General features: G+C 42.4%; 3 protein-coding genes across 5 annotated transcripts; 2 read left to right on the top strand and 1 right to left on the bottom strand.

Moving 5' to 3' along the window:
* Positions 1-1,021: 1,021 nt before the first annotated feature.
* Positions 1,022-17,025, top strand: LOC125977749 (integrin alpha-5). 2 transcript variants are annotated; one of them, XM_049734642.1, is made up of 30 exons: positions 1,022-1,392; positions 2,926-3,050; positions 4,058-4,158; positions 4,274-4,388; positions 4,536-4,597; positions 4,780-4,825; positions 4,957-5,082; positions 5,270-5,314; positions 5,529-5,572; positions 5,683-5,739; positions 7,058-7,110; positions 7,361-7,569; positions 7,861-8,052; positions 8,120-8,165; positions 8,256-8,369; positions 8,822-8,877; positions 9,129-9,286; positions 10,292-10,429; positions 12,274-12,341; positions 13,682-13,832; positions 14,050-14,142; positions 14,216-14,295; positions 14,366-14,446; positions 14,536-14,641; positions 14,718-14,876; positions 14,963-15,067; positions 15,443-15,556; positions 15,766-15,867; positions 15,939-16,061; positions 16,140-17,025. In XM_049734642.1, exons 1-30 carry the CDS (start codon positions 1,190-1,192, stop codon positions 16,221-16,223), a joined length of 3,156 nt encoding a protein of 1,051 aa, XP_049590599.1. In that variant the 5' UTR covers positions 1,022-1,189; the 3' UTR covers positions 16,224-17,025. The 2 variants fall into 2 exon arrangements, with proteins under 2 accessions (XP_049590599.1, XP_049590600.1); XM_049734643.1 differs by lacking the exons at positions 1,022-1,392; positions 2,926-3,050 and having other exon boundaries at positions 5,037-5,082.
* Positions 17,026-17,111: 86 nt separating this feature from the next.
* On the top strand, positions 17,112-19,539 carry fbxo2 (F-box protein 2). 2 transcript variants are annotated; one of them, XM_068652323.1, is made up of 6 exons: positions 17,112-17,605; positions 18,142-18,203; positions 18,322-18,462; positions 18,627-18,719; positions 18,788-18,926; positions 19,003-19,539. In XM_068652323.1, exons 3-6 carry the CDS (start codon positions 18,383-18,385, stop codon positions 19,135-19,137), a joined length of 447 nt encoding a protein of 148 aa, XP_068508424.1. In that variant the 5' UTR covers positions 17,112-17,605; positions 18,142-18,203; positions 18,322-18,382; the 3' UTR covers positions 19,138-19,539. The 2 variants fall into 2 exon arrangements, with proteins under 2 accessions (XP_068508424.1, XP_049590611.1); XM_049734654.2 differs by having other exon boundaries at positions 17,180-17,605; positions 18,336-18,462.
* A 7-nt stretch (positions 19,540-19,546) lies between these two features.
* On the bottom strand, positions 19,547-20,974 carry svbp (small vasohibin binding protein). Its single transcript, XM_049734655.2, has 3 exons — positions 20,849-20,974; positions 20,492-20,617; positions 19,547-20,413 (listed from the first exon to the last, which is right to left on the bottom strand). Exons 2-3 carry the CDS (start codon positions 20,603-20,605, stop codon positions 20,327-20,329), a joined length of 201 nt encoding a protein of 66 aa, XP_049590612.1. The 5' UTR covers positions 20,606-20,617; positions 20,849-20,974; the 3' UTR covers positions 19,547-20,326.
* Between the last annotated feature and the right edge of the window lie 4,501 nt (positions 20,975-25,475).

The following is a 25,475-nucleotide window of genomic DNA, read 5'->3' as shown; positions in this document are numbered from 1 at the left end:
TGCACTCACACAACTTTAATGACATTTCAACTTTTCATTTATCGTGGCAAAGTTGCAAATTGGATTTCTAGCAAATGTAATCGAATGAGAGTGTTGAGTAATACGATTGACAAACAACTCCTCCGTGATTTTCCTTTTCAGTTATCTTAAATCAAGTCACTGTCATGGGCTTGGATGATTTATTCCTGAAAACTCTGAGCCGTACTGCAATTTAGAATTGTGCCAGAAGAGGGCAACAAAGATTAAATGTCCTAGCTGTCTAGTGTAGTTCAGAAATGCAGAATTTGTACCCGAGGCTAGCGTGTGAGGAATTTTATTACCAATGATTCATTATGATATATTGAAATAAATCGTACACAGTTTATGGACATACATGTTTCAGCAAGTTAGTTGTATATATTGAAGTCGGAAATACTTTCTTTGTTAGAAAGTTGTGATGCCTTGCAAGTAATGTATGAGTCACAACTCGCACGCACGCACACACCACTCGTCGCCTGTCAATCAGCAAGACTACACCTTGAGCTCTAAGAGGATGAGATAAACCTGCAGATAGATGGATGCCTCTGGGTTTTCCAGGTTTACTCACCAAGGTCTCTGCCAAGACCTTAAGTATGTGGTTGCTGTGCTTTTCCAGCTCTCTAAACTGAAGTCATCGTTTTTTTTCATACACACCCCTGTAAATAACAATGACTTTTGAAAAATTCCAAACAGCAGAACGGTCACTTCTTTTGCAGTAACTTAGCATATTCCAAAGTATTTTGATCATGTTTACAATATTGTAAACATTATTAAATTACTTTTGCATATGCAAAAATGGAAACAGTTACTTTGCCAGATTTAGCAATATTGCTTGATTAAGTTTAATATTGTCAAACAGGCATGTTTTGTGAAATCATTTGCCTTTATGAGGGGGAAAAGAAAAAAAATAAAACTTGGACTTATTAAATATAGCCCGGTACCATTGAAAAGCTCCACCCCAAATGAGGTTGTCCTGCCCTCTTTGACTTTCTTGTTCTCCACATTTCACCATTCCCTCTCTGGATCATTGCACGGTGTCTGATAGAGCGGCAAGAAGCACCCTCGACATTAATTTATGGTCAGAGCCAAACTGACCTACGAAGAGATCAGCACGGATGATGTGTTTTGCGCTACAGCTACTCAATGAAAGACGAGACGCACAAAAGGAGAGATGGACACCTTTTCTGGACATCCACTTACGCGGTCAAGGGGGAAAGGTCCGATCGCCCTGCTGATAGTATCTGCGGTGTTTATGATTCTGACCCAATTTTGCGAGGCTTTTAATCTGGACACAGAGAAGTGCATCGTTTTTACCGGACCACCGGGAAGTTATTTTGGCTATTCCGTGGAGTTCTTCAGCAATAACTCATCCAGGTTAGTTTTAATATTTTGTCACTTGGATAAAAATTAAACACTTCTCTGTTTTTGTTTTTTTAAATAATTTGGAAAGTTAACAGGTTTCATTTAATCCGGTTGTGAATGTTTTTTGTTTTGTCCTCTACAGCAAATTCCACTTTGTTCATTCATTACTTGTGACGAATTTAAATATTTTTTTGTATAATTTACAATTAGCAACTAAATGTACATGTGTCCTCTTGTGCACACACGTGCGCCCTTTCTGCTCGCGCGCGCACCGACGCACACGCACACGCGCAACTCCAGATTCCAGTCCACCGTGATTGAAAACAGACATGCACGTCTGTCTGTGAGTGCTGTTGTCGGTCCCAAAAGCAAGTCATTAACCTCCTTACAAATGTTTTTCCACATTTTAATTTGAGAAGAATAATGGGTAAATGAGACGAAGGAAAAGTGCCCATAAAAAGGTGAAAATACTCTTATGAGTTAATGCATCATCAGGATCATGACATAACTCTTTATTAATACCTTGGGTATGGTCTCAGCAATTTGGCACAGATGTGGTCTGCATGTGTGTAGTGACGATGTCACGTTTTAAGTTTTTACACGAGCATTACTGCATTTAAAGGCAATTTGGTATCAGGCCAGTTGTGGATTTTGTCTCTAAACTAATGGACAAATGCTTCCTTTGTGAGAGTGGAAATAGTGAGGTCTGAGCACAATTAATATAAACACCAGCGAGTGCATGTTAACTTGTCGGACTTAAAGAGCCTCAGATGTTCCTGGAATTCAAGAAACTAAGCGGCTGTGTTATGTCATCGGGAGGAATCTGATGACCGGAAACTTTTATTTTTGTTTACGATAACCCAGAGACCCATGCAGGGGATTTATTTTCATCGTTGGATAAGATCACAAAGCTATAAATTCTGTTATCTTTGCATACAGCATAATTCACAGAGGGCTTGTAGATAGGTGGTCCAATTTGTTTTATAGTTTTTTTCCTTCTGTGAACCCAGCCAGTTAACATCATGCGGAGATAGAAAAGGCTGAGCGTGGATTATGGGTAATTTCGAGAATGCTGAATTAGAAGCATTTAGTGTTTTGCTGACATGGAATGATTTAGCTCGTGATCCACCAATGTGAATCAAACCATTCTTGCAGTGTGGTAGGTAAACAAGACAACAGGAAGAGGCTGCTTCATTCTGCTAAAGAGCTTAAGAGGTCATGCAAACTGTTTAGCTAGTTTTGTGTTGTACTAGAGTAGACCATCCTGGTGTACACAACCAAACCACGTTGTTGTTGTTTTACAATTGGCCATATAGATATGGGAGATATCATCACTAATATTACTTCTTCATGATACACAGTGAGGTCATGATTTTTTCATTAATAGGATGTGGTCATAGAAAATCCAAAGCAAGTCATGATTGATCACCTGCCACGTCTAATGGCAAAATAATAGAAATGATTCTTCCTTATGTGAGGGATTTTTTCCTTTCTGAATCAGTCGTTGGCCACAAGACAATTTGCTTCTTCCTCTCTGCTGTGCAGTGCGAGCATTCTGATCGGGGCTCCAAAGGCCAACACCAGCCAGCCTGAAATTACTGAAGGAGGAGCTGTCTTCCTGTGCCCCTGGAACCAAACCAACTGCAGCATGATCAACTTTGACAAGCAAGGTAGAGCGGCTGGTAAATTAACTTGACTGTCGTTTTGATTTTAGGAAAGTATTTACAGGATAATATTGACTCAGCATCACCGAATGTACATGTAAACTCAGCTGTGTGTAGCCAGCCATGCTATCAAAAGAGCATTTTGAGTGAGCTGCCCTTGTTTGACCCGGAGGTCAGAAGTACGGCTTCCCGTCTTTTTTGAAGCCCCTAATCCAGTCGTTCTGTTTGGGATTGAAACCAGCCTTTGATATCCCCCCTCTCGGTGTGTTTTGATAACGGCTGGATTATGTTTGCAGTGTTCCCACAGAAGTGTGATTTCCAAATTGGACTCAGGCCCAGTGTTGCGCTCCAATTAGAGTAGAGTCACCACTGGGACAAGGACCCCAGAGGATCTATACTGCTCCCACCCCTAGAAAGATAATCACCACCATCAGAATGGCAGGAAGTGATAAGGGCCCACATTTGAGGATCACAGACTCACACTTATTATTATTATATGTACACACTCCTGTAAAATTGGATGTGTGTAATATTTCCTGTCAAACAGTATGTGAGGTTTTCCATTCAAACAATTTAGTGTTGGATGGAACTTAAAAATAGTGAGGACACTGCAACCAGAAGGTCAGGAATATTTCGGTTAAGATTTTACGAACTAAAATTCTGATGGCATTTGGTAATCTGGCTGGGAAATTCTGCAACCCTAATGAAGATAAGTGCTATGGAAAATGGACGGCGGGACAGAAGTATCGCCGCTATTATTAGCAGATGTAACACTGCTGCTGTTGGCTGCTCCTCCAGAAACAGGAGCAACGATTACAAGGGTGAGAGCAGGTTCAGAACGTAAATGTCAACATGACAACTGCTGGTGTTACTCCCACCGCTGAAAGTTTTAAATGCTGTTGTGTTTTTTGGAAGTCATGGAAACACCTCATCAAACTCGAATAAAACGTGACACCACTCATTTTTCCTCCTGGTCTTCTGGCTTGTGACTGAATGATTTTTTTTCTGTTTAGGTGATCAGAATTTTTATATAAATGATGAGAACACTCAAGTTGAGTTCAAGTCCCATCAGTGGTTTGGAGCCACTGTGCGTTCCCAAGGCAACAATATTCTGGTATGAACCGTCCTCGGCAGCAGGTCTACTTTAATACATGAAGACTATCAAATTTTCAAAACTGATCTTCACTCACAAAGTGCAACGTTGTTATTTTTACGCCTGTGCCTTTCAGGCTTGCGCTCCCCGGTATTATTGGAGGACGGAACACTTCGCTGATATGACAGGAACTTGTTACCTCTCTGTGGACAGCCTCAAATCATTTGTGGAGTATGCCCCCTGTCGAACAGGTGATGATTATCCTAAGAAATTAGCCAGGAAACTTTGTGTCACTTTACTTTGCTTCTTATTCTTAAAAACTGAGAGGAACAATATTGGAACAATAATTTGAAAACCGAATAAAATGTAATCTATTTTTTGGGGGGTTTTCATTGCAGAACGTCATGGACCTGCCGGACAGGGCTATTGTCAAGGAGGATTTAGTGCTGACTTCACCAAGGTAAGACCAATATTTAAAATATTAAAAAATATATATTATTAAAAGTGATGACAACTTGCAATTCTAGTAATGACACACGAATTTGATGCACAATTTATCTTCGCGGGCCACATAAAAAGATGTGGCGGGCCGTATCTGGCCCCCGGGCCTTGAGTTTGACACCTGTGCCTTATATGTTTCAGGACGGAAGGGTCGTTCTTGGTGGACCAGGCAGCTTTTACTGGCAAGGTGAGCTCACATCAATGTGGATCTCTTTATAGAGAGTCATTTTAAATCGATTATACACGATCCTCAGTGAATCGTCAAACAACTCACTCATTATTGAAATGCCAGATAACCTATTTTGCCCTAAAATCTAGGTCAGCTGATATCAGCCACGCCAGACGAGATTTTTAAGGCCTACTTCCCTTCATATTTTTTATTGTCGGTTGCTGGGCAGATTCAAACTGGACAGGTGCAGGGGACCTACGATGATAGTTACTTGGGTAAGGGATTATTATTGCATTCATTGTACAAGCAATCTCACAAATTCCAATGCGCTGGTTTACCGCAAAATTTACACTTACAGGACATACCTATGCACATATGTATACATATACTATAAATATATATATATACATAATATATACATATATAACTCAGGCTTTTCAACCGTGCCTCATCTCCCTGCAGGTTATTCCGTGGCTGGTGGTGAGTTCAGTGGGGATGCCGAAGAAGGTGAGGGTTATGTTGACAGTCTCGAGTCTGCAAACATACATGGGTGTAGGGTTTGTTGACCCCCCTCAGCTCTAAAACCACTTAGTCTCCACACACATGAATGAGTACATCTCTGGCAGTTTTGAAACACACCGGGAATACGATCTTGAAAAAGTGCAAAACATTGTTTCAGTCTTCCGTTGTAATGTTTTGCTTCTCGCTGTCTTTTTTGCAGATTTCATCACGGGAGTTCCGAAAGGACTCATGCTGTATGGTTTAGTAAGGAGCGCAAATAAATTAATTGCTGTATTGATGAATGATGATAAATCCTTTACCCGTATTTTTCAGGCTTCACGAACAATGATTTGTAATCTATAACTATCTCGTAGGTGTCCATATTCAACGGGAGTGATCTGAAATCGCTGCTTAACGTGACAGGAGAGCAAGTAGGTACAATTAAGTTGTCTTTTACATGTCACAATACTTTAGGAATTTGCCCTGCAGGTCACAGCCTGATCTTACAGGAACCAACAATGACCGGTTCTCCTCCTAAGGTGGATTTTTTGCACAAATAAGCATGTTTAACAAACAGCAACCTTGTCATTGCACGAGTGTGTCTTTCCCGACCTCCACTTCGTTATTCCTGATGACCTTGTTGTTTGCCTCACGTTTGGGCCGCCCACGTTAACTGGTTGACTGCCAATTTGCTAGATCCAGCAGTGGGTCATATTTCTCTTACGGATACAGTTACTAGTTTGCACATTGTACGAGACCAAACTAAAGTGTGTGTATTTTCTGTATGTGGGCGGTCAGTGTGCAGCGGGTGTCAAGAAGTGTCGGTCTCAGCGTGAATGGTGCTGAGTAAACTGTTGTAATGAATGACATGATGGACTCTCTGCGGGTAAATTCTCTGCTCTGTTGGCTCTTGGACTCAACTGTTAAAGTCAGCTGTAAAAATACCTCGGGCAGGAGCCCCCGTTGGCCGATGAAACCCCAGATTGTGTCCGTTGTTATGACCAGCTTTGAACTAAGAGCGGTGGAATTTGAACGGCTTTGCTGTTTCGTACTGATGAAATATTTTGGTTTTTGGTTGCAGCGAAACATTCGATGGTTGATAAGACAAATACGCTGTAAAAGGCTTTTTTAAATAAGTCACATTGTTTTGCAACGACTACATAGAGGGCATACAAAACCTAATAATAATAATAATAATAATAATAATAATAATAATAATAATAATAATCAAATTCTAAAGTTTGAGGACACATCCAGACAACATTTGTGTCAGGAAGTGGTGGTCATATTTCACAGAGCGAGTATGAATAGGCAACCTGTGCTCGTATGATGTCTCGGTAGATTTGAACTTTGCCCTTTGCCTCATTTCATTGATCCCATATGAGTTTCTCTGCATGGTTGTGACAGTAAGACAATCTTGGCTTTTCCTTCACTGGGTCCTCTAATCGCATTTACGTAGAGACATGCGACAAATCACCCAGCGAAGTAATGTGACCCTTATTTATTATGTGTAGTATGAAATTGAAACAGAAGAGCAGACTCAAGTAAGTTCAGTCTTAGAACGCTGCAACCTTTTCTCATTTTTACAGAAGCTCAAAGATTGAGCTCCTATGGGCACCCCAGGGGGTATTTTAGAATGGGAAGCCACTTGGGTTGGTTTTGGAGGGCACAAAAGAGAGAACATGCAAAGAAAATAAAAAGAGTGATGTAATTAGAGACTAACTGAGTTTTGTTTTTAATGCGTTCCAGATGGGCTCCTACTTTGGCTATGCAGTGGCAGCCACCGATATCAACAATGACGGGTGAGCTCACGCTGCGACTGTGTACGGATGATGGAAACATGGGGAAAAAAGAGGGGAAATGAGGGAAGGAAGGGAAATTTAAGATGGGATTAAGAAATAAAAGTCAAGCATTTTGTCATTATAACCAAGGTCAAGCATATCAAAGTTTCCCACGCTGGCTTCTGCTTTTTGTCAAGTTCTACATGAGCCTTATGTCGAGATCACCAACCAATTAAACAATGCATACATCTGATTCTGACTTGTTCCCCAGACTAGATGACCTCGTGGTGGGCGCTCCAATGTTCATGCGTCGAGGGTCCAACGGGCGGCTGGAGGAGCTTGGCAAAGTTTACGTCTACCTGCAGAAGGGACCTTTGCGGCTGGAGCCCGCCCTCCACCATCTACTCGGCCAGCAGCCATTCGGTCGCTTTGGCACTTCATTGGCACCTTTGGGTGACCTCAACCAGGATGGATTTAATGGTATGAGCGTTCAATCTGATGGTAGTTCTGTATAAATTGCCACTGGATTATGATTCAGGAGTTTTCATGTCAACTCTAAGCTTATGACTCATGCAATAATTTGGATGCTGCTTTTAGAGGACCTTTACACAGCTTGTTCCAGTGACATCACAGGAAGTCCCATAAATTATACTACACACATCAAACGATCACAACTCTGTAACTGTTTGAGACATTAGGATTGGGTTCTACCGCATTTCGTGCATTCTGAGCCTTACTGGAAGCTCCTCTGTAAATTGTCTTTGCAATCAGATGTGGCCATCGGCTGTCCTTACGGAGGAGAAGACCAACAGGGACTGGTTCTTATTTACAACGGTTATCCAAAGGGATTGAAGGACACGCCCACTCAGACTCTCTCTGGCACCTGGGCTTCCAGCTCCTTCCCTGCTAACTTTGGTTTTGCGCTACGAGGAAACACAGATCTGGATCTGAATGGCTACCCCGGTACCTCATTCCGCTCTCATTGGAAATAGTCTTCCCCTCTTTGATAACACAATTTTCTCTCTCGCAGACCTTATTGTTGGAGCTTTTGGGGCTGACAAATCTGTGGTGTACAGGTGTGTTGAAAGGACAGTGCATAATGGATACCTAATAGCAAAAAACAATTTGCACTTTAGTTATTCATGGTCCTCTGTGTCTTCACTCAGGTCTCGCCCAATAGTGACTGCGAGCGCATCTCTCACGGTGCAGCCCACAATGTTCAACCAAGAAGAGAAGCTTTGTGAGCTCACCACAAGAAGTGGAACCGCTTCCGTGTCTTGGTATGACCACCCAAACCTTGACATGCGGCTAATTCAGTAACGGCACGTGATAATGTTTTTCATACAGTTACTTCTTTGACAAAAAAAAAAGCTTGAATGTTTAAATAGAAAACGGAAAACAAGCAAACATGGAAACTATGACTATTGTTATGTAACACCTATCACAGTTCTATTTGAGTGCTTTCAAGTTTCCCCTCATGAGAATGTCAAATGACTTCACATTTGCCGCTTTCCTGTCCAAGTTGTTCTTAACTAGAAATGCAGAAGTGCAGCGTTCTGAAACCAAGAAGCGGGAAAAAGTCATGTTTATGTCTTATTAAGTAAATTGCAGTATTTGACTGGGAAGCATTTCAAACAGACGGATTAAAGCAAGTTTAGTTTATTTTCCTGGTGTTTAAAAAAAATCTACGCACATCATCAAGTTTGTGATTCTCTTTTTGTTCAACTTTCAGTGTCAGCGTCAGTTTCTGCATGCTGGCTGATGGGAAGCACCTCCCATCACATTTAGGTAAAGCACATGCACGCACACGCCAGCACACACATGGTCCCCATTACACTTCCTTGCTTTCTTTGTGTGCACCGGACTGAACTGTGGTCCAATTGGCTGCTAACAAAAATTGTGTAAACAAAGGGGAGAAACGTGTTTGTTGCCGGCGTGTATTGTCCGTGTTCTCGTCTGGACTGCATGTGATTCAAAGGAGCAGAACTTGACAAAAATAAAAATTGTCATGTATCATTTGCATATGTGCACACTTTTAGGCTTCCTGGTGGAAATTCAATTGGACAGTATGAAGCAGGACCAGAAGGAATCTGTCAGGAGGACTCTGTTTCTGGATAGTCAGCAGCCTACTTTGGTGAAGACTTTCAATCTCACCAAGGGGAATCGCATGTGCCATGACACCAGGATCTATCTACGGGTCAGTCAGATTTTGTTTTTTGACACCTTTAACCTGCTGATCATTTTAAGAAGTATTGTCAGGAATTTTATTTAACTGAGGTTTTTGAAGTCAGCATTTGCAGCGTGGGAAAAAGAAAGACTTCATCTCCAAAATGTCCCAGTGTATTCATTCCAACCACCTTGAATAAAATAACATTCAACCGCAGGGTCAAAGGTCTGCTATGAAACAATGTTGTGAAACAATAATCTGAAATAGGCGTTTGGTGACTTCATGCAAAGTTCAACAAACAGTCTTGACTGATGTTGTTGTTGTTGTTGGTGAAACTCCAAGAAATGTGGGATTGATGGACCGGTGCAGATCCGGAACAAGACTGCCGGTGAACAAACTGACAAAATGGATTTTGTACTCAGGAGAGTGCAGACCTCCACCCATGCCAAACAATCCTTTTTGGATTGCATCAAATTTCACTGTCCTTTGTCTCCTGTCTGAATTTACTAATTGAGAAGCCTTCTTCATTAGAAGGACTCAAAGAATACATGGATCTGCATGAACTGATCTGTCCTTGGTCTAATTTGCTCCAATTAATCTGGAATTGTCTTTCAGAGTGCACCTGCAGTACCTTTCTGCTCCAGGACAAAGGTTAAAGTCATTTCCCAATAGGAAGGTTCTGAAGTTTGTTTGAAGTGTTGTTTTTGGAGGCACTTATTAGCGGAGACTGGGCTGAAAAAGCTACAGTACCAATCATCTCGTCACTCAGTGGTGGTCTGATCAAACGGCACGACCGACAAAAACACTCAAGCGCAGTCTTTTGCTTTTTGACAGGATAAGAGATGGTTTGACCTGGAGCTGACAACCGTCACTCAACATCCATCTTTCTTCTTTTGTATTCAGTTTTTAGTGACATTCTTGCAGATGGAGGAACGGAATACTTTCTAAAAACAACACAAAATAAAGGTCGTCGTTATTGACTAACTGCTTTCTTCTCCTCCGTTCCTCACACCAGTGCATCTCTTCTACTTTCAGGCAGAAGAAGAATTTCGGGATAAACTCTCCCCCATTTTCATCAGCCTGTCCTTCAGCCTGGATCCACAAGCCCCAGTTGACCAATATGGCCTCAGACCTATCTTAAATGATGACACTGAACAACGAATAGAGCAGAAGGTCTGTACAATATCTCCCTTTCACAATGTTCACTGGATAGTAAATTGTGTAGCGACGTAGAGGTGTGTATAAATTGTCGTGTACCGATTGCATAACCACACCAACTATCTCAAGTCGACCGGACCCGCTAAATAGCTACACACCTTGTGTTATATAATCCAAGTCTTTAAAATAAATCCCACTTAAAATAACGAGAGCTTGTACCAGATGGCATGCCAAAAGTAAAGCTCATCTCCCACTGTTTGCAATTAGTATGATACAAATTTGAAATTGCACACACAGAGGTTACGGGCCCCCTTTGTAGATCTGAACCCCATCTGCTTAGAGGTTTAGGGTCAACCCCAATAAGACAGGACCTGATTACTGGACTCTAGTCGTATTTTCCCTCACCACGCATATGATGACGGTTTACGGAGGGACTGGTGAGCTTTGGTCGGACAAAAACACACATGGAGAACTGACAGTTGTGTTTGGGTGGGGTAGTGCTCTGTTTTCAGACATCTGGCTGCGGTTTGCTCGTACATGTCACCGGTGCTTTCCTCCATGAGCGCATGTCATATATGTGATATGAGGTGATCTGTGCATGTGACGTCCATGTGTGAACGGCTTGTTTCTTTATGGTTGGGCCTGGGAGCCTTCAAGGAAACGCAGGCAGTCATCTGGTTTTATTCTCGCATCTCTTGCCTCAAAAGGAAAGGCAGCTTTCTGATCTATTTATCGATGATCAGAAGAACGCAAACCATTGCTGCTCTCATGTTCCTAACGGAGGCGCTAACACATTACAGTCATCTCACGTGTAGCAAAAAAAAAGATACTTTGACACACCCTCAAGGCCCATTAAGGATGAAAATGATGACAGCCAGGTATTTATTTGCCTTTCTTTGTCTATTCTCATTTGACAGCAATGCAATCTGGGAGTGACTCAACATTGTTAAGCCATGTTGAAACAGTCACATCTGAAGTCATGCTCCCCAGGACGCATACACAGATGTTTTCAGAATGCCGGTGTTGTTCCTAGACTACCGCCCTGTATGCATCCATTCATCTATCCACACATTCACATCGTCACCAAGTAGGGAGTTGACTTTAGACATCAGCCAAGTTAACCACGAAACTTTCTCATTGCGTCACAGATGTGATATTAAAGAAGATTCTGCTGAGTCGGCTGTAAACATGGCTTGCCTTACGTTTAAAGAGGTGAACAAGGAATGATTACAAAGGAGACGACGATAAGTATTTGCAGAGTGTGGTGTTAAATATCCTTGAGTGCAAATACAAGCAGAGACTTAAAAGTAAATCTTCCCCGAGACAATTTTAACTATTGCCAGGCTGATTCTTTGGCCTCTGCAGCATTCTTTTGGAATCTAATATCTCCCATATGTTTGAGAGAAGAGGGTAACAACAACAGTAGAGTCCGGCACAGAAGACGGAGTGTTGGCAGAACAACAGGAAAATAAAGAATAAGGCATGTTGAAATGAGACCATATTCATATTAGCTTATATTTTGCCAAGGCGTTTGTCATGTCAGATCTTAAAACAATTAATTCTCTCAACTCCGTGAAATCTGAATATTACGTTTCAGATATCTCCTTCCAAAATGTAATCATTGGTTTGATTGCAATCATTCTGCTTAGCCTTGCTCACATTGTTTCTCTTCCTCTATTTTCCATGTAAGTGTTCCGGTGCCAACATGAAAGCCAAACGCCTCCTACCAGCTTCTTGGAATTTGGCTGATAGGGTGGAGGAAAAAAAAGATGATACTAAAGATCCATTTTCCTAAAAGCTTTTTTGTATATATACATTGGAGCTCTTTTCTGACCCCCCCCTCCCCTTTGCTCTCCAAGGCCCAGATCCAACTGGATTGTGGAGACGACAACATCTGCGTCCCTGACCTGAAGTTAGCTGTTTATGGGTGAGAGGAAGTCACCTTTTTCCTACTTGAACTGGTTCAACAAACTTAATGTGTCCCAATTCCTTCTGCAGGACAGATCCACACTGTCCCTCAGATGGCTCTCGAATAATCGCGTTGTAGTTGCTCTGGTGCACATGTACTTGTTTTACTGGTTGCCATGGAAATATCACAGAAATTGAATCAATACAAGACACAGAATAGCTTACAGAGATCAAACAGAGACAATCATTGTCCTTTCTCAGCCATCTTGTTTCAATTATGTTTTGACAACTTGAGGACAATGAAACAAATTGCAAACAACATTTCTTTGTTATTAGTTTCCCTCCTACCAGTTACTTAGGGATTCATTTAGTCATCATGAAGCAACCTCAATCTCCAAATCCAGGAGCTAAAATCACTTCAGTTGATTGAATTTTATAATTGTTACTTTGAATAGATCCACAAGCTTTCTGAGGTTCAGGGTTTGAATCTTTGCTGCCTTTGCACAAACCCCTCCCCCTTCTACATAAATACAATTTGATGTAAACCAAGTCATGGTCCACTGCAGAGAGTAATCATTCAAACATGGCTGAACGGCCAAGAAAACACATTCAGCAAAACTTGCACGATGCACACGGTGCAGACATTTGCCCGTTCTCAGCATCGGTGTGGCGCGATGGTGCAGTGTGACTTCCTTTGCATTGCTTAATTCAATTCAGCTGGTGGGCTTACCTTGCAAAGGGGCCGCTTGTGTTCAGGCAGAGAGGGGGGGAAGGGATGGAGGAAATGTGACATCAAAGAGGAACCCCGATTTTGTTTTTAGGAGCCTCAACTAGACATTTTTCTGGCTTGGTGACTCAATAGAAACACAAAGGGGGGGGGGGGGGGGGGGGGGGGGGAGTTGGAACGTGCTGTGGGATTTATCCCAAATTTGAAAAGTGTGTTTTACTGTGCAGAAGAAGTTGGAGTGAGTTTCCTGAGACAAATGACTGTGATCAGACGTGGGTCATTTCCCCAGTCGGTCATGGACAGTTATGCATATAAGTGGTCTCCGGGGACCGCTCCTCACAAAGAACAATTGTGAGGACTTTCTAACGCTGCTTTTCATTCCATTTTACAATCCTTACTCGGGGTCATAGTGCTGAGTAGCTTCAAAAGAACAGCACGGGAGGATTTATTGGGGGCTGTCACTATCTCTAAAAACGAATCAATTTAACAGAGTTTATCCTTGAGATTAAAAATTCTGCCCTTGCTTTTAGCAACATGATGGAAAACCTACAAATGTTAATTGACAAGCCGTCTCGGTTTTTAAAGAGCGTTGAATGCAGCCGCAATGATTTGGATGTGTTCTCATCACCCAGCGACAGAAAAGAAGTTTACCTGGGTGATGAAAACTCCCTGAGTCTCACCTTCAATGCCAGAAACGAGGGAGAAGGCGGAGCGTACGAGGCGGAGCTCTACGTCCGGCTTCCCAAAGAGGCCGACTACAGTGGGATAACGCGCAACAACGTGGTGAGAAAGACAACCGGCTTGACAAATGTCAAATTGGGAATATACGTAAATATATATATATTTAATTTAATTTATATATTTAATTTATTAAATTATTTTTTTTTATCCTTTTTCACCTAAACATTATATATACGCATTACATTTTGTATTTCATCAGTTCATATAACTTCCCTTTCTTTTTCTATGCGCCATTCAGTTTGTTTTGTTTGTTTTCCAGAGTCTAACTCAGCTAACATGCAGCTATGAGGCTGAAAATGAAACCCGCTTCCTCAAATGCGATCTGGGAAACCCCATGAAAGCTGGCACTAGTGTAAGAACTAGCATATATTTTATTTTTTTCACCATGTGTCCTTCCATCCTTCAATTAATCTTGTCTTTGGTAGTTTTGGGCAGGTCTCCGTTTCACTGTTCCCAGACTCACAGACACTCAGAACACTGTACAATTTGAGCTCCAATTAAAAAGGTAGGACCCCCTTTTGTAACCAGCCAGTTGAATATCTACAATTTGTTGATCTTCTTTTCTTTGTGTGCAGTAAAAATGCAAACAACTCCGAGAGTGAAGTAGTTGTGTTGGAGTTGGAGGTAGCTGCGCTGGCTCATGTCATTCTGCAGGGGTGAGACCTTCATGGTGCATTGTGTATCGTATTCATTTTTTCATGTCTCTACTTGCGGGGGCACTGAACTTTTATATTATCCGTTTCAGAGTTTCCCGGCCAGACAAAGTCTTCCTCCCACTCCCCAATTGGAGCGTCAGTCAGAGTCTGACAGACGAGCAGGACGTCGGCCCTGAGCTTCAACAGGTCTATGAGGTAAGCATATTTTGGGGGGGCAGAACCTCCCCCTCGCCCACCACAGGTTAGTTGATAATGACTTTCTTCTTCTCAGTTGGTCAACAACGGCCCCGGTGTTGTCAGTCAATCCACATTGGAGGTGAGATGTCCTCTGAGGTCTCACAGTCACGACCTGCTCTACCCTGTCAAGGTACTCACCGAGGGGCCACTCAGCTGTTCCTCAAAACACGCCCTGAATGCACTCAAACTCAAGGTGACAAATGGCCAGACCAAAATATATATCAATATCCTTTGGTGTGACTGCAAATGCCTTTTTAAAAAAAATATTTCTCCACTCAGCTTCAGTCTCCATCTTCAAGTAGTCCCTCATCTCTGGAATCCAGCATGGAGCATCAAATCCAGAAGAGAGAGGTCAAAGGTCCCATGCCTGGACAAGGGAACTTGGTAATTCAAAACGCTATTATTTACAACCTGGACTTTCTTTCCTGGTGTGGTTCGTGGGTTTTCTGAGGGTCTTCTGAGCCCCCACTGCCAGAAGGAAGACGGGCAAGAAGATTCTGTGCTTGCAAAGTATTTTAATTCATCTGAGAAGATTGCAATTAACACAGGAAATGGGAATATAATGAGCCCTGGTCCACATGGGCTAGTGTCTGCTGTGTTTATGAGAGGAAGTTAAATTATCTTTGTGGTTTACTGGACTGCTTGTTGCACAGCCGACATGACGTCTGTTTTAGACTGCCCATCTTCATTCAATTACGCGACGAAAGAAACACGCATTGTTGAATGCCACATGGCCTGTGTTAACTATTCGCTTCGCAGACATGCTCGACTGTGGAGTGCTGGCGGCTCGAGTGTCACATTGGGCGGCTGGAGAGAGGAGCTAGCGTTATCTTGAGAGTTCACTCCAGACTTTGGGTGGAGACTTTCCTCGAGGTGAGTCTAACCTCATGATATTCCTTCATTGGAGCCATTTAAAGGGGAAAACCCAAAGAGGAACTATACTGTCCTCTAGTGGGCAGTTCAGACGCTACCTAAACACGCCTTTTTAATCAGTTTAACTTTCTAGACTGAGATTTATTTACAAAAAGTGTAAAAAAGGCTCACTCTAGGTGTTTGATATGTGTCTTTTCTGTTGTTGTCAGAGGGCCCACAAGCAATTTATTTTGGAGTGTTCGGTACAGTTCACCGTCGATAAGATGCCCTATTCCATTGCTCCAAAATCCAAACAGTCGGGATCTAAAAAGGTAAATTGTGAGATTGTCCGATTCTATTGTGTTGACTTGACGGAACGGGATTACGGCTTTCTGCTGTTCAGGTGGTGACGTCCGTGCTGTGGAACAAAGCGGACGGCCTATTCTACGTCCCCGTGTGGATCATCATCCTCGCTGTTCTAGCTGGCCTGCTTCTACTCTCACTGCTTATATATCTGCTGTACAAGGTAACGAAGCCGTTTGGGAATATTGTTTGTATTTTGTTTCAAACTAAACAAGTTTGTTGTCATTATTTATCCCTTCAGATGGGCTTCTTCAAAAGGTCCGATCCGTACGGCACCACCATGGAGAAGGCCCAGCTCAGACCGCAGGCATCATCAGAAGCCTAAATCTGAGACAACACAACTAAAATATTATCACAATGCTAAATTATTAATAAGACGTTCTAATGATGAGTAGGAAATGTTGGCGGACATCGAAAGGTGTTGGATCACTGGACTGTGCATGACCTGATGCTGCACTAAAATATGAATCACCGAGATGAGGAGGAACTGCGGTTCATGGTGTGTTGCTGTGGAACATTTTTTTTTTTTTAGATCATAGTGTTTCAAGGCTATATGTTGGTTAAACTCTTTGGTATGGCTGTTAACAATTTGTGTCCCAGTCCAGAAGTTCGAGGTACTTCAGCTCCCTCTATAGATCGATAGATGGAGGTTGTATGAGTCTTCAAAATCAAACTGCACTTAAGTACCGAATGAGCTTAGAAAAGAAATTCTTACATAAATATTGAACTTGCATTAATAATTTCGTCAATCCGGCTACTGTAAATGTCTGATACAAGAGTTTTTTTTTTTTTTTTTTGCTCACCAAATGATACACACTGGTCCTTTTCAGCCCAGGAAACAAACAAAAACAGCGAATGCTCTGCTATTTTTTATCTTTAGATCGATCCGGTCCATCTTGCAACTGAACTTTCAGTTTGGTATTTCTTGATGTCACGTTTCATAGTAGTCATACTGTTGTTATTTATGCCATGGTGTAAGTCGATTGTACTGTACCGCCTGCAGGACAATCCTGAACAAACTGCAATGTTGAACTTGAAAATGTTTCTCTCCCATATTGGGAGGTGTATATTGTAATGTGTGGTGTTTATATCTTGACTCAGAATAAAGCCTGGTTTTGTTTACCCTTCCTAATGTAACATAGAACATTATAATATTTACTTATATGTAATTATTATATTTTCTTTCCCCATTGTGTCATGTCTCGTCCCCAGCCGTTCCACTTTGTTGTCATGGTTTCTGTCTGTGTGCTCGCCCCTCCCCTCCTGTGTGCCCATGATTAGTTTGATTATTCTCACTTGCCTCTTGTTACCTGTCGTGTATATAAGTCCTGTCTGCCCCTCACGCCTGTCGGGTCATTGTGCGTTGTTGTCATTTTGGGTCTGTTGTCATAATGTCTTTGTGTCACGTCTCTAGTTATTTTATTAAGTCTTGTCAGTTTGCCGAGTCTGTTTTAGTTTTCTCCAATAAACCCGGGTCCAAGCTGCATTTGGTCACCCTACTCCATCCGATCCGTGACACATCGGTTGTTGAAGTGTAGCTCTATGTTTCTGCTGATTGTGTGTTTCTGCTGAGATCCACTGCATGCATGCTCCCTCCCCACCTTTTGTCGTTCCAATAAAAGCCCAGCTGGCACAAGGACGCTTCACTGCAGAGGAGCTCAAGTGTCCTGAGAAGTAGACGCAACGCCTGACTTGTCCTTTTGAGCCGTAAGTAACTTGGTCTTGTACATGTCAAGACAGAAAATTTCCAGAATGTACGCACGCTTAATTTTGTGCATGCAGATAACTGTGTGGATGACTCAGCTTCTTATTTTGAGTGAAGGAGATACTTTTGTCAACAACAAGCCAAAAGGAGGATATGTTGTTGTCAAATCAAAACAAATCCATGTCCACTATGACTCACCCGCGCTGTTTTTTCTGCTGACTGATATCTATCGCTTCTGTTTGCCCGATGACTGACTGATCCTCTGTGATGCCCTCTATTCAGCACGGAATGAGGCTGGCTTTGCATTGGCTCCATGTGTTGTGCAGTGAGTCAGCAGGCCGGGTATTAGTGCTTCGCATCAATGCAGGACAAAAGTCAAGTACTCACATTAAGGGACACAGTGGGCAAGGATTAGACACATCCATTCAAATCTTTAATAGTCAACTTCTTTTAGTTAGGGAAAGGCTGCTTGAAAATGCTAACTAGTATGAGATGAAATTGTAAAGACCTATTCTAAAGGGCTTTTTATTCTGTCCAGACGCTGTGGTTAGTGCATTGTAATCATGACCTCTAATTTGCTCAAGAATCCCAGAGGTGAAGGTAAGTTGTCTTTTGCTACAAAGTGGAGATTTGGAGAATGTGGAAAATAAACAAAGCATCTCATGGGCATTAGATCAATGGATTTAATGAGAGCATATTGTCAAAGTGAGGATTTTAGCGTTTCCCTCCCAGAGCAACTGGATTTCTGGGAGCTGACAGAGAACGGGGGTAGCGAGTGGATGGTGGAGGACATGCCGGGAGACTGTGGCTATGACTTCAGTGATACTGCTGTCACAAAATACTTTGCAACATCCTTTGAGTGAGTCTCAACCAAATATTTATCTTCATATACATGTCTGCTCAAATCACATTTAGAAGCGGACCACCATCGGAATGCATCAGAAAGAAAGTCTCTGCTGAGTCTCAATCCAGGTGAGCGCCAGCAAACATCATCCATGTCAAACAATCTTTTTGGGCTCCTAGGCTGTGTCTGAAGAGACAAGTCATTGACTTATTGGAGCAGGGTTTCACTTGCGAGCAGCTGGACGCCCAACCTGTCGTATCAGTTGAAGACTGGTGAGGGGGAAAAAAAAAAAGCAGGTGGCCTCACTCAGCCGCTAAATAATATTGTGCTTATCCTGCAGGTACTGTGGGAGGCAGGACTGTGGCTGCACCTACCAGATAACGGTGTGTCTGCTGGATGAGAATCGTGTGGTCATGCAGGAGTTCACGCCTGAACCTGTGACTCTGGACCCGGAAGCTGACGACTGCTCATGGAAGCAGGTGAACAAACTGTCGCCATACCGATCAGGACGTGAGACTCTTTGCATTTGACGTGCTGCAACTGTCTCGTCTCCAGGTCAGCCACACCTTTTCCGAGTATGGTCCCGGTCTACGTTTCATCTCCTTTGAACATGGAGGCCATGACACAAAGTACTGGGAAGGCTGGTATGGAGTGAGGGTTACTGGGAGCTCTGTTACTCTTCAGGTGTAGGCAATGTATTTGTCTGTGCAATGCTTTTAAGATGACCATGTTGGCAACAGTACGGAACATCATGCATGTTGCACGCTAGGTGACGGGAAAACTTTCCCGTTTTTTGAAGTGGTAGAGATATAGTGCTTGTATGTTAGTGGAAACTTTATGATGCATTCCTGGAGAAAATGTGCTGATATTTTTTTACCCCTGTACTCACTGCCTTATGTAAGGTACAAGAGGGGTCATCAAGATGGTGCAGGTAGCCCCCAAGGACCACATGAGAACCGAGACTGTGCTCTTGGTTTTGAAAACATCGGTGGCCTTAGCGGGTATTTACACTCATCTAATAAGTTCAAGTGCAGAATATTGTGTGAACTCACTTGAGAACATATTTGTGCAATTAAAACTGCAGAAAGCAAACTTGGTTTGAATTAAATTTTTATTCAACAAAATAAAAATGCTTGGTACAAAAGTAACTCGGGTACAGGTCAGGTGGCATAGCCTTTGCATAATGTTTCCATGGTGATTCAAAATCAGTTGTCTCCAGTAAAGACAATCGTAATTAACAAAAACAAATGTCTTGAGGCACAAAGTTAAAAGAATAATAAGGGTAAGAAAGGTTCAACTTCTGTTTTTTTCTTTCTAAAAATCGTGAAGCAAGCTACCTTCAGAGTGAAAATACTGAGTAACATACTGGATGTGGTGGAGAACACATTTAGTTACATGTATTTAAAACAATACTGGACACATTCTAATTATTTCTAAATTTGTGGTGGTTTGGTAATTGAAGAGGTATTTTTTTTTTTTTTTTTTAACATGATAGTTTACGTTACAATGGGAACTGTCCCGGAGTATCCTGCCCAGTCTAAATTCTTTGAGACCTACGTTACATACTGCAACAAATGAATGATGGGACTGAGCATACAAGAGCACCGTAACCAATTCATGACACATTTGATGTCTGGCTACAAAATATTCCAACTGTTCTCGATATGCATTGTAACGCTTTAAATAGAAATACTCCACGGCAATTTCAAGACTACAAATACAAGCACGATCACTTGATTCAGTCATTTAAAACTTCACACTGTATAACTTTAGGTCCTTCATTGTGCATCATACACATATTTGAGTGCTCAGGATGAAATCACCACGACTCATTTTGTTCGAGGGGAAAACCCAGATGAAGAAAGCGCTGGTAGCATCTTCATTCTCCTTGTTGCTGCATCTGTTTACAAAAGGTCTCAAACTGCTGATGCTCGAGTGCAGTCATCACTTTGTTCAAGGCGTAAATCTGAAGATAGGTGAGATAGTAGACGGTTAATAATGATTTAGGACTGGACTCAAAAAATGGATCCACTGATGTGGTCACCTCTGCCCTCTGACGCTGTTTGAGTTCCTGCTGTGCAGACTTCTGTTTTGATCGGTCTCCTCTGGTAGGCGTCGTGTTCAACTTTGGCTTGTCTTTACGGCAAGCAGGTTCCATTGTGATTGTTTTCTACTCAAACAAGAATGAAAGGATGTTTGGTATGTTAAGGCAAAAATGAAAACTCGTGATTGTCGAACACAATTGTGCACAAGGAATTTAGAGCTTGCAGCATGATAACATTGATCTGTTAGCTACCTAGCGTTCATGTGCTAATGCAATTCAACAAAGATATTTGCAGGACACATCTGACTGAGAAACATTGATAGACAAATGTATGAGGTGAGAAAATTGCAAACGTACACAGATGTACTCAAACGATTCCAAAGAGTGACACCAGATGGGAGCCGAGCAATGAGAAGTAGAACAGCTGTTACGCGGGTGTTGCAAATAAATAAGACCGTCTAGTTTGAGCGCTACTCAAATGTTCCGCGTATTGATTGACTAAAACAACACAATACACTATGTCGATTTTATTACACGGCTGATTTCTCCTCAAAGGAAAAACTAAGATGCAAAAACAAAGGCTAAACATTTAAAACACAACTTAGACAGTATATTTTTTTTCTCATAAATTATCCGAATCTCCTTCAATTAATGTTATCCTACATTTGACCACAAGATGTCAGGATCGCATAACAGTCCACACAGAGGTCAGTCTTGTGACGTCATTTGAACCTGCAGTTGACATGAATATCACATTTAACACTAGAGCGTTTTTTTTTTCTTCTGAGTATTTTTCTCTGTATTCAAATATGCAAGATGTGATTTTTAAGATTGTATTTAGTTGTTGCAACTTGCATTTGTCAAATACATTTCTTTTTGTATTCAGTTGTTGCAATTTGCATTTGTCAAATACATTTTTATTTTTAAGATATGAATTTCACGGGTTTGACCAAGCTGTCGTGTCCTTCCTTAAATTTCACGATCGAAGTGCTGATGGTTTTATTCCTCACAGGCGCTCCACATCATGCTCACATAAAGTACACTTGCGGTATTTTTATTGCGTGCATCATATCGCTGGAGTATTGAGTGGGTTTCACACTATGCAGCCACAGTGGTCCACAGCATAATTAGCACTTCAGAAATAAAAACAGTCATTATAGAGCAAAGATCAACTATTTTTTTTCTCCCCAGAACTGACATTCTTTTGTTGTTGAAGTTTGAACGTGTGCATATGTGCTCTCTGGCAATGCTGTATCACAATAGGATTTATGGCGCAGCATATACCAACGGTTTACCTGGATTTATCCTCTGACTGCAGGAGAGTGTGCTGCCTTGGAATAATATCCTGCAAAATTCATTGCCAACAACCGTCAGACCATCGACTGCCCCTGCAGCGTTATGCATCAACATTACGGCCAAAGCTTGAGCAGAACAATTCTCAACTGTACAGTATGCAGCTAATGCAAGTAATCAAATACAGTCAAATTACTGGAGTTATTATTAATATAAATAATTTTCTATTTTGATTAAAATACTTGCTAAAGTTAATAACATCGGAAATTGGACTGAATACATCCATTGGATGTCAAATGTGGCATGGAGCAAAGTTCAGTTGCAAACTAATTGGGTAATTGCAGGTTTTGGTGGTCAGAAAAGCCTCGGATTCAGAGAAAACCCAAAGTGAAAGACGTCACTGTGTCAACTGCTGCCTTTGAGTGACAAGCAGTTTCTTGGAAGAACACCGTTGAAATACCACAGTGCCGTCCTATGAAAACAGTTTCTGTCAATAATCGTATTTGTTTAAAATATTTTGAAAGAAACCGATCCGAAGCAAAACTGTTACTGTCATTCCTTTGCTCTCATATAGTTTTGTCAGAAACCACCTGCCACACGTGCCTAGCTCGCAGAACAAACTTGCTTCTTCTCTCGCAAATGAGCTCAAGGACCTCTTGTATAAAATCCCATTAAATTCTCCAGACGCGGCCAGCGAGTCTATCGTTAGCTGACTTCAGGCGAGGCGATGAGAAAGTAAAGTGATGATTTGATAAAAGGGGAAGTGGTGGAGACGTTCTGGTGAGGGGAGGGATGAGGTGTGTGGAGACGGGCCACGGGGATGGCAGCGTGTGAGTTAGGAGCTTTATCCTTCTAAATTAAACTCTCGCTGCCGGGGGAAGCTAAGTTCTGACTGCTCTTTCACACCGGCAGCCCTGAACACACAAACTCACCACAATCTCCGACTCTGCTCGCCAATCCGCCACCAAAACAGACACACGCAGCATTCATACTCCCATGCAAGTGCGGTGTGTACAGACCCCTGTGGACATGTAAGTCGTTGAGGACTAAAAATAAATGACCATGGCGACTGTGCCTAAAATAACCCTCATGCATAAACGTATGCTTACTGCACTCGACAGAGATGCTATTCCTTTTAAATTAGCCGTCCTTCTATTTTCTATGCTTCTTTTTCTCATTCGGGTCGCAAGTGAGCTAAATATCCATGGACATAAATATCCCTTATCAATATCCGGCTTCAAATGAATCACCGAGTCTCGACTCCAATTTGTTTGTTAGAAACCGGGTTGAGTTGAGGTCGAGCATTGGCTATTTCAGATTGTAGCAACCCACTCGCATGTTCTCTCATTTTCTCATCTGGCGTTGAGCTCAAGCGTTAAATCAAGAACGTGTATTCATTACAACAGAACCGTTACAAATGAACCTCTAATTGCTGTCAGTCACCTCGTTCAAGCCCTCAGCCGCCACTTGGACCCGCGTTGAATAGCGGAGGGCAGGCTGATGAAGGCAATGGCCGCGCTATAGGACAGAAGGGAACAGTGGATCCTTTAAGTCCACGTTGTGACAAACAGCCGGGTCAGTGTGCTTAGCTTGCTGTTTTTTGCCGCCATTTCTCTTTCTCACTCTCTGTCCCAAGTGTTGCTTCTCATTAGGCTTATTGGTTTTGGCCACCACACAGCGGCACTATGCAATAACATGGCTAGTAAGCAGTGCATGCGTACACAAGCACACACAGTTTTTTGTTTTGGCACTCATCAGATCCCCACTAAGACGAGCGAAGGCAATGTGCCGTTTGTACTAAAGTATGGCTGTGGTCATCTTGGGGTTTGGGGTTGTTCCCTTGTTGAAGCGTAGCTCCTAATGCGTGGCCAGAGCACGAACTCCCACCACCATGCGTGACTGTCGGCAAGGCACGCTCGTCTTTACAGTCCTCACATGCTGGACCGGAGAACTTCATCTTGGTCTTATCAGACCAAAGAACATGGTTCCGCTAATCGAGAGGAATCATCCCATTTTTCCAATCAGCTCTTGCCATTTGGAACTGCCTTGACATCCAAATGTTCTTCCACACATAGGCACGCACTCTCATACTCACAAATGCACACAGAAGCAGTGTTTGGTGTGTTTATGTTCGTCTGAACAGTGAAACCCGTTTAGTCTAGATAGAATCAATAATAACCCTTAAAGAGCTTGTCACTGCGAGGCTGCTCTCGTCCACACTGGGCCAAGTCAGAGAAAACATATGCCACGCAGCCCAACACACACTCCATTACTGTACACATGCCGAACACACACTGCGGGAGACAAATGCAGCGTTCTCTTCTCTCGGCGAGTGCAATTTAGAACCTTCCCCTCCCCTGCCCTCCCCAATTTTCTGTCTGGGACAGCCTGTGGAAAACAGCAAGCTTACAGCCGCTCTAGGCTTAAGTTTCCTCGCTTGCTTCCCTACACGCACCAGGAATGCGATAAACAATACAAGTATTCTCGCTACCTGGCGCACGTGCACGTTCGCAGACACATATGGGGATTATAAGGTTGGCTGTGCAAAACACAACGTCCCGCATGCTCGCTATTCAGCTACTGCTGCAGCATCTCACTGATTGTTAACCAATAGTTATCGGCGGGGCTCGCTCAGCTGACCAAAGCAAATGGAATCTAGTTAAATAGAATCTATGTTGAGTATAATTTACTATGTGAACCGTATTTTTATGTTTTCTCCAAAAGGCTTTAAATCTCAGCTCAGGCCAACCTGTGTGCAGTTTGAATAGTCCCACTCCGCTTTTGTTGGTTGCCTTTTCTATGGATATTAAATTGAAGTTGAATCGACTTTGACTTGATGTGCAGAAATGTGCCTTATAGTCCAAAAAATACGGTAGTGATCATTCGTATTGACCGCCAACAGAATAGATTTTATATTCGTCTAAACATTTTGGTGGTGCTTCTTGTAGTTTGAGCACATGTCTATCAATCTAAAAGTGAAGAGTGAAAATCAAACTGACGTACGTCACGCGAAATAAAATTTAAGCGTGACGTAGGTCTTACTTTGGTAAAGTTGCGGCTGAATTGAGAGCAGTGTGTGGCTGCCGGCGTGTTGCCGAGGTTGAAGTGTGAGGTCAAAAGGTTACGCTTTCTATGGGACGTCTGAGGACACGGTGCCGCCTGCTTCGACCCAGCTGTCAAAACATATACACGCGACCATACGCACAAAGAATTACGCACTCCGAGACAACCGGGTGTCTTTGTATAAATGACTGTAGCATAAGCCAGCTGCACACACAGACACCAATAAACACGCGGTCACTAATTTCATTCCATAATTCAAACAAGTCAAGTCAATGAGCTGAATTGAGGGCAAGGGGTGGCGGCGGTGGCGATGACGTCGCACATTTGCGAGATGGCTTATTTTTGCCTCTACAAGTTGAGTTGTACTTGTATCTTTGTTGAGTCTCACTCACGCTATCTTGAGCAGACAGCATATGCATGCGTGCCTGCTCCGTTAGATTGGTCTGAAGGGAGGTGATGTCGAGACACTTTAAGCATAACAAGGCAGCGGTGTCGTGGTTTGCACATCTGGCTTTAAATCTTAGCTCAGGCCAACCTGTGTGCAGTTTGAATGTTCTCGCTTCGCTTTTGTCGGTTTCTCAGGCTTTTCAGGTTTGCACGGTCGGTCAAGTGAAGGACATAATTGCCT

This window comes from Syngnathus scovelli, chromosome 11, assembly GCF_024217435.2.
Source record: "Syngnathus scovelli strain Florida chromosome 11, RoL_Ssco_1.2, whole genome shotgun sequence".
NCBI classification, from domain to species: domain Eukaryota; kingdom Metazoa; phylum Chordata; class Actinopteri; order Syngnathiformes; family Syngnathidae; genus Syngnathus; species Syngnathus scovelli.
This window is presented reverse-complemented; position numbering and strand designations above follow the sequence as displayed.

What these genes read in the sequence shown, in the direction of transcription:
- fbxo2 (XM_049734654.2), top strand. Translation starts at nt 18,167, where the DNA reads ATGACCTCTAATTTGCTCAAGAATCCCAGAGGTGAAG. An exon ending in CAAGAATCCCAGAGGTGAAG is followed by an intron (nt 18,204 to 18,335) that starts GTAAGTTGTCTT and finishes TTTCCCTCCCAG; the next exon opens with AGCAACTGGATTTCTGGGAG. An exon ending in GTCGTATCAGTTGAAGACTG is followed by an intron (nt 18,720 to 18,787) that starts GTGAGGGGGAAA and finishes CTTATCCTGCAG; the next exon opens with GTACTGTGGGAGGCAGGACT.
- svbp (XM_049734655.2), bottom strand. Translation starts at nt 20,605, where the DNA reads ATGGAACCTGCTTGCCGTAAAGACAAGCCAAAGTTGAACACGACGCCT. An exon ending in AACAGCGTCAGAGGGCAGAG is followed by an intron (nt 20,414 to 20,491) that starts GTGACCACATCA and finishes ACCTATCTTCAG; the next exon opens with ATTTACGCCTTGAACAAAGT.
- LOC125977749 (XM_049734642.1), top strand. Translation starts at nt 1,190, where the DNA reads ATGGACACCTTTTCTGGACATCCACTTACGCGGTCAAGGGGGAAAGGT. An exon ending in CTACGATGATAGTTACTTGG is followed by an intron (nt 5,083 to 5,269) that starts GTAAGGGATTAT and finishes ATCTCCCTGCAG; the next exon opens with GTTATTCCGTGGCTGGTGGT. An exon ending in CAACCAGGATGGATTTAATG is followed by an intron (nt 7,570 to 7,860) that starts GTATGAGCGTTC and finishes CTTTGCAATCAG; the next exon opens with ATGTGGCCATCGGCTGTCCT.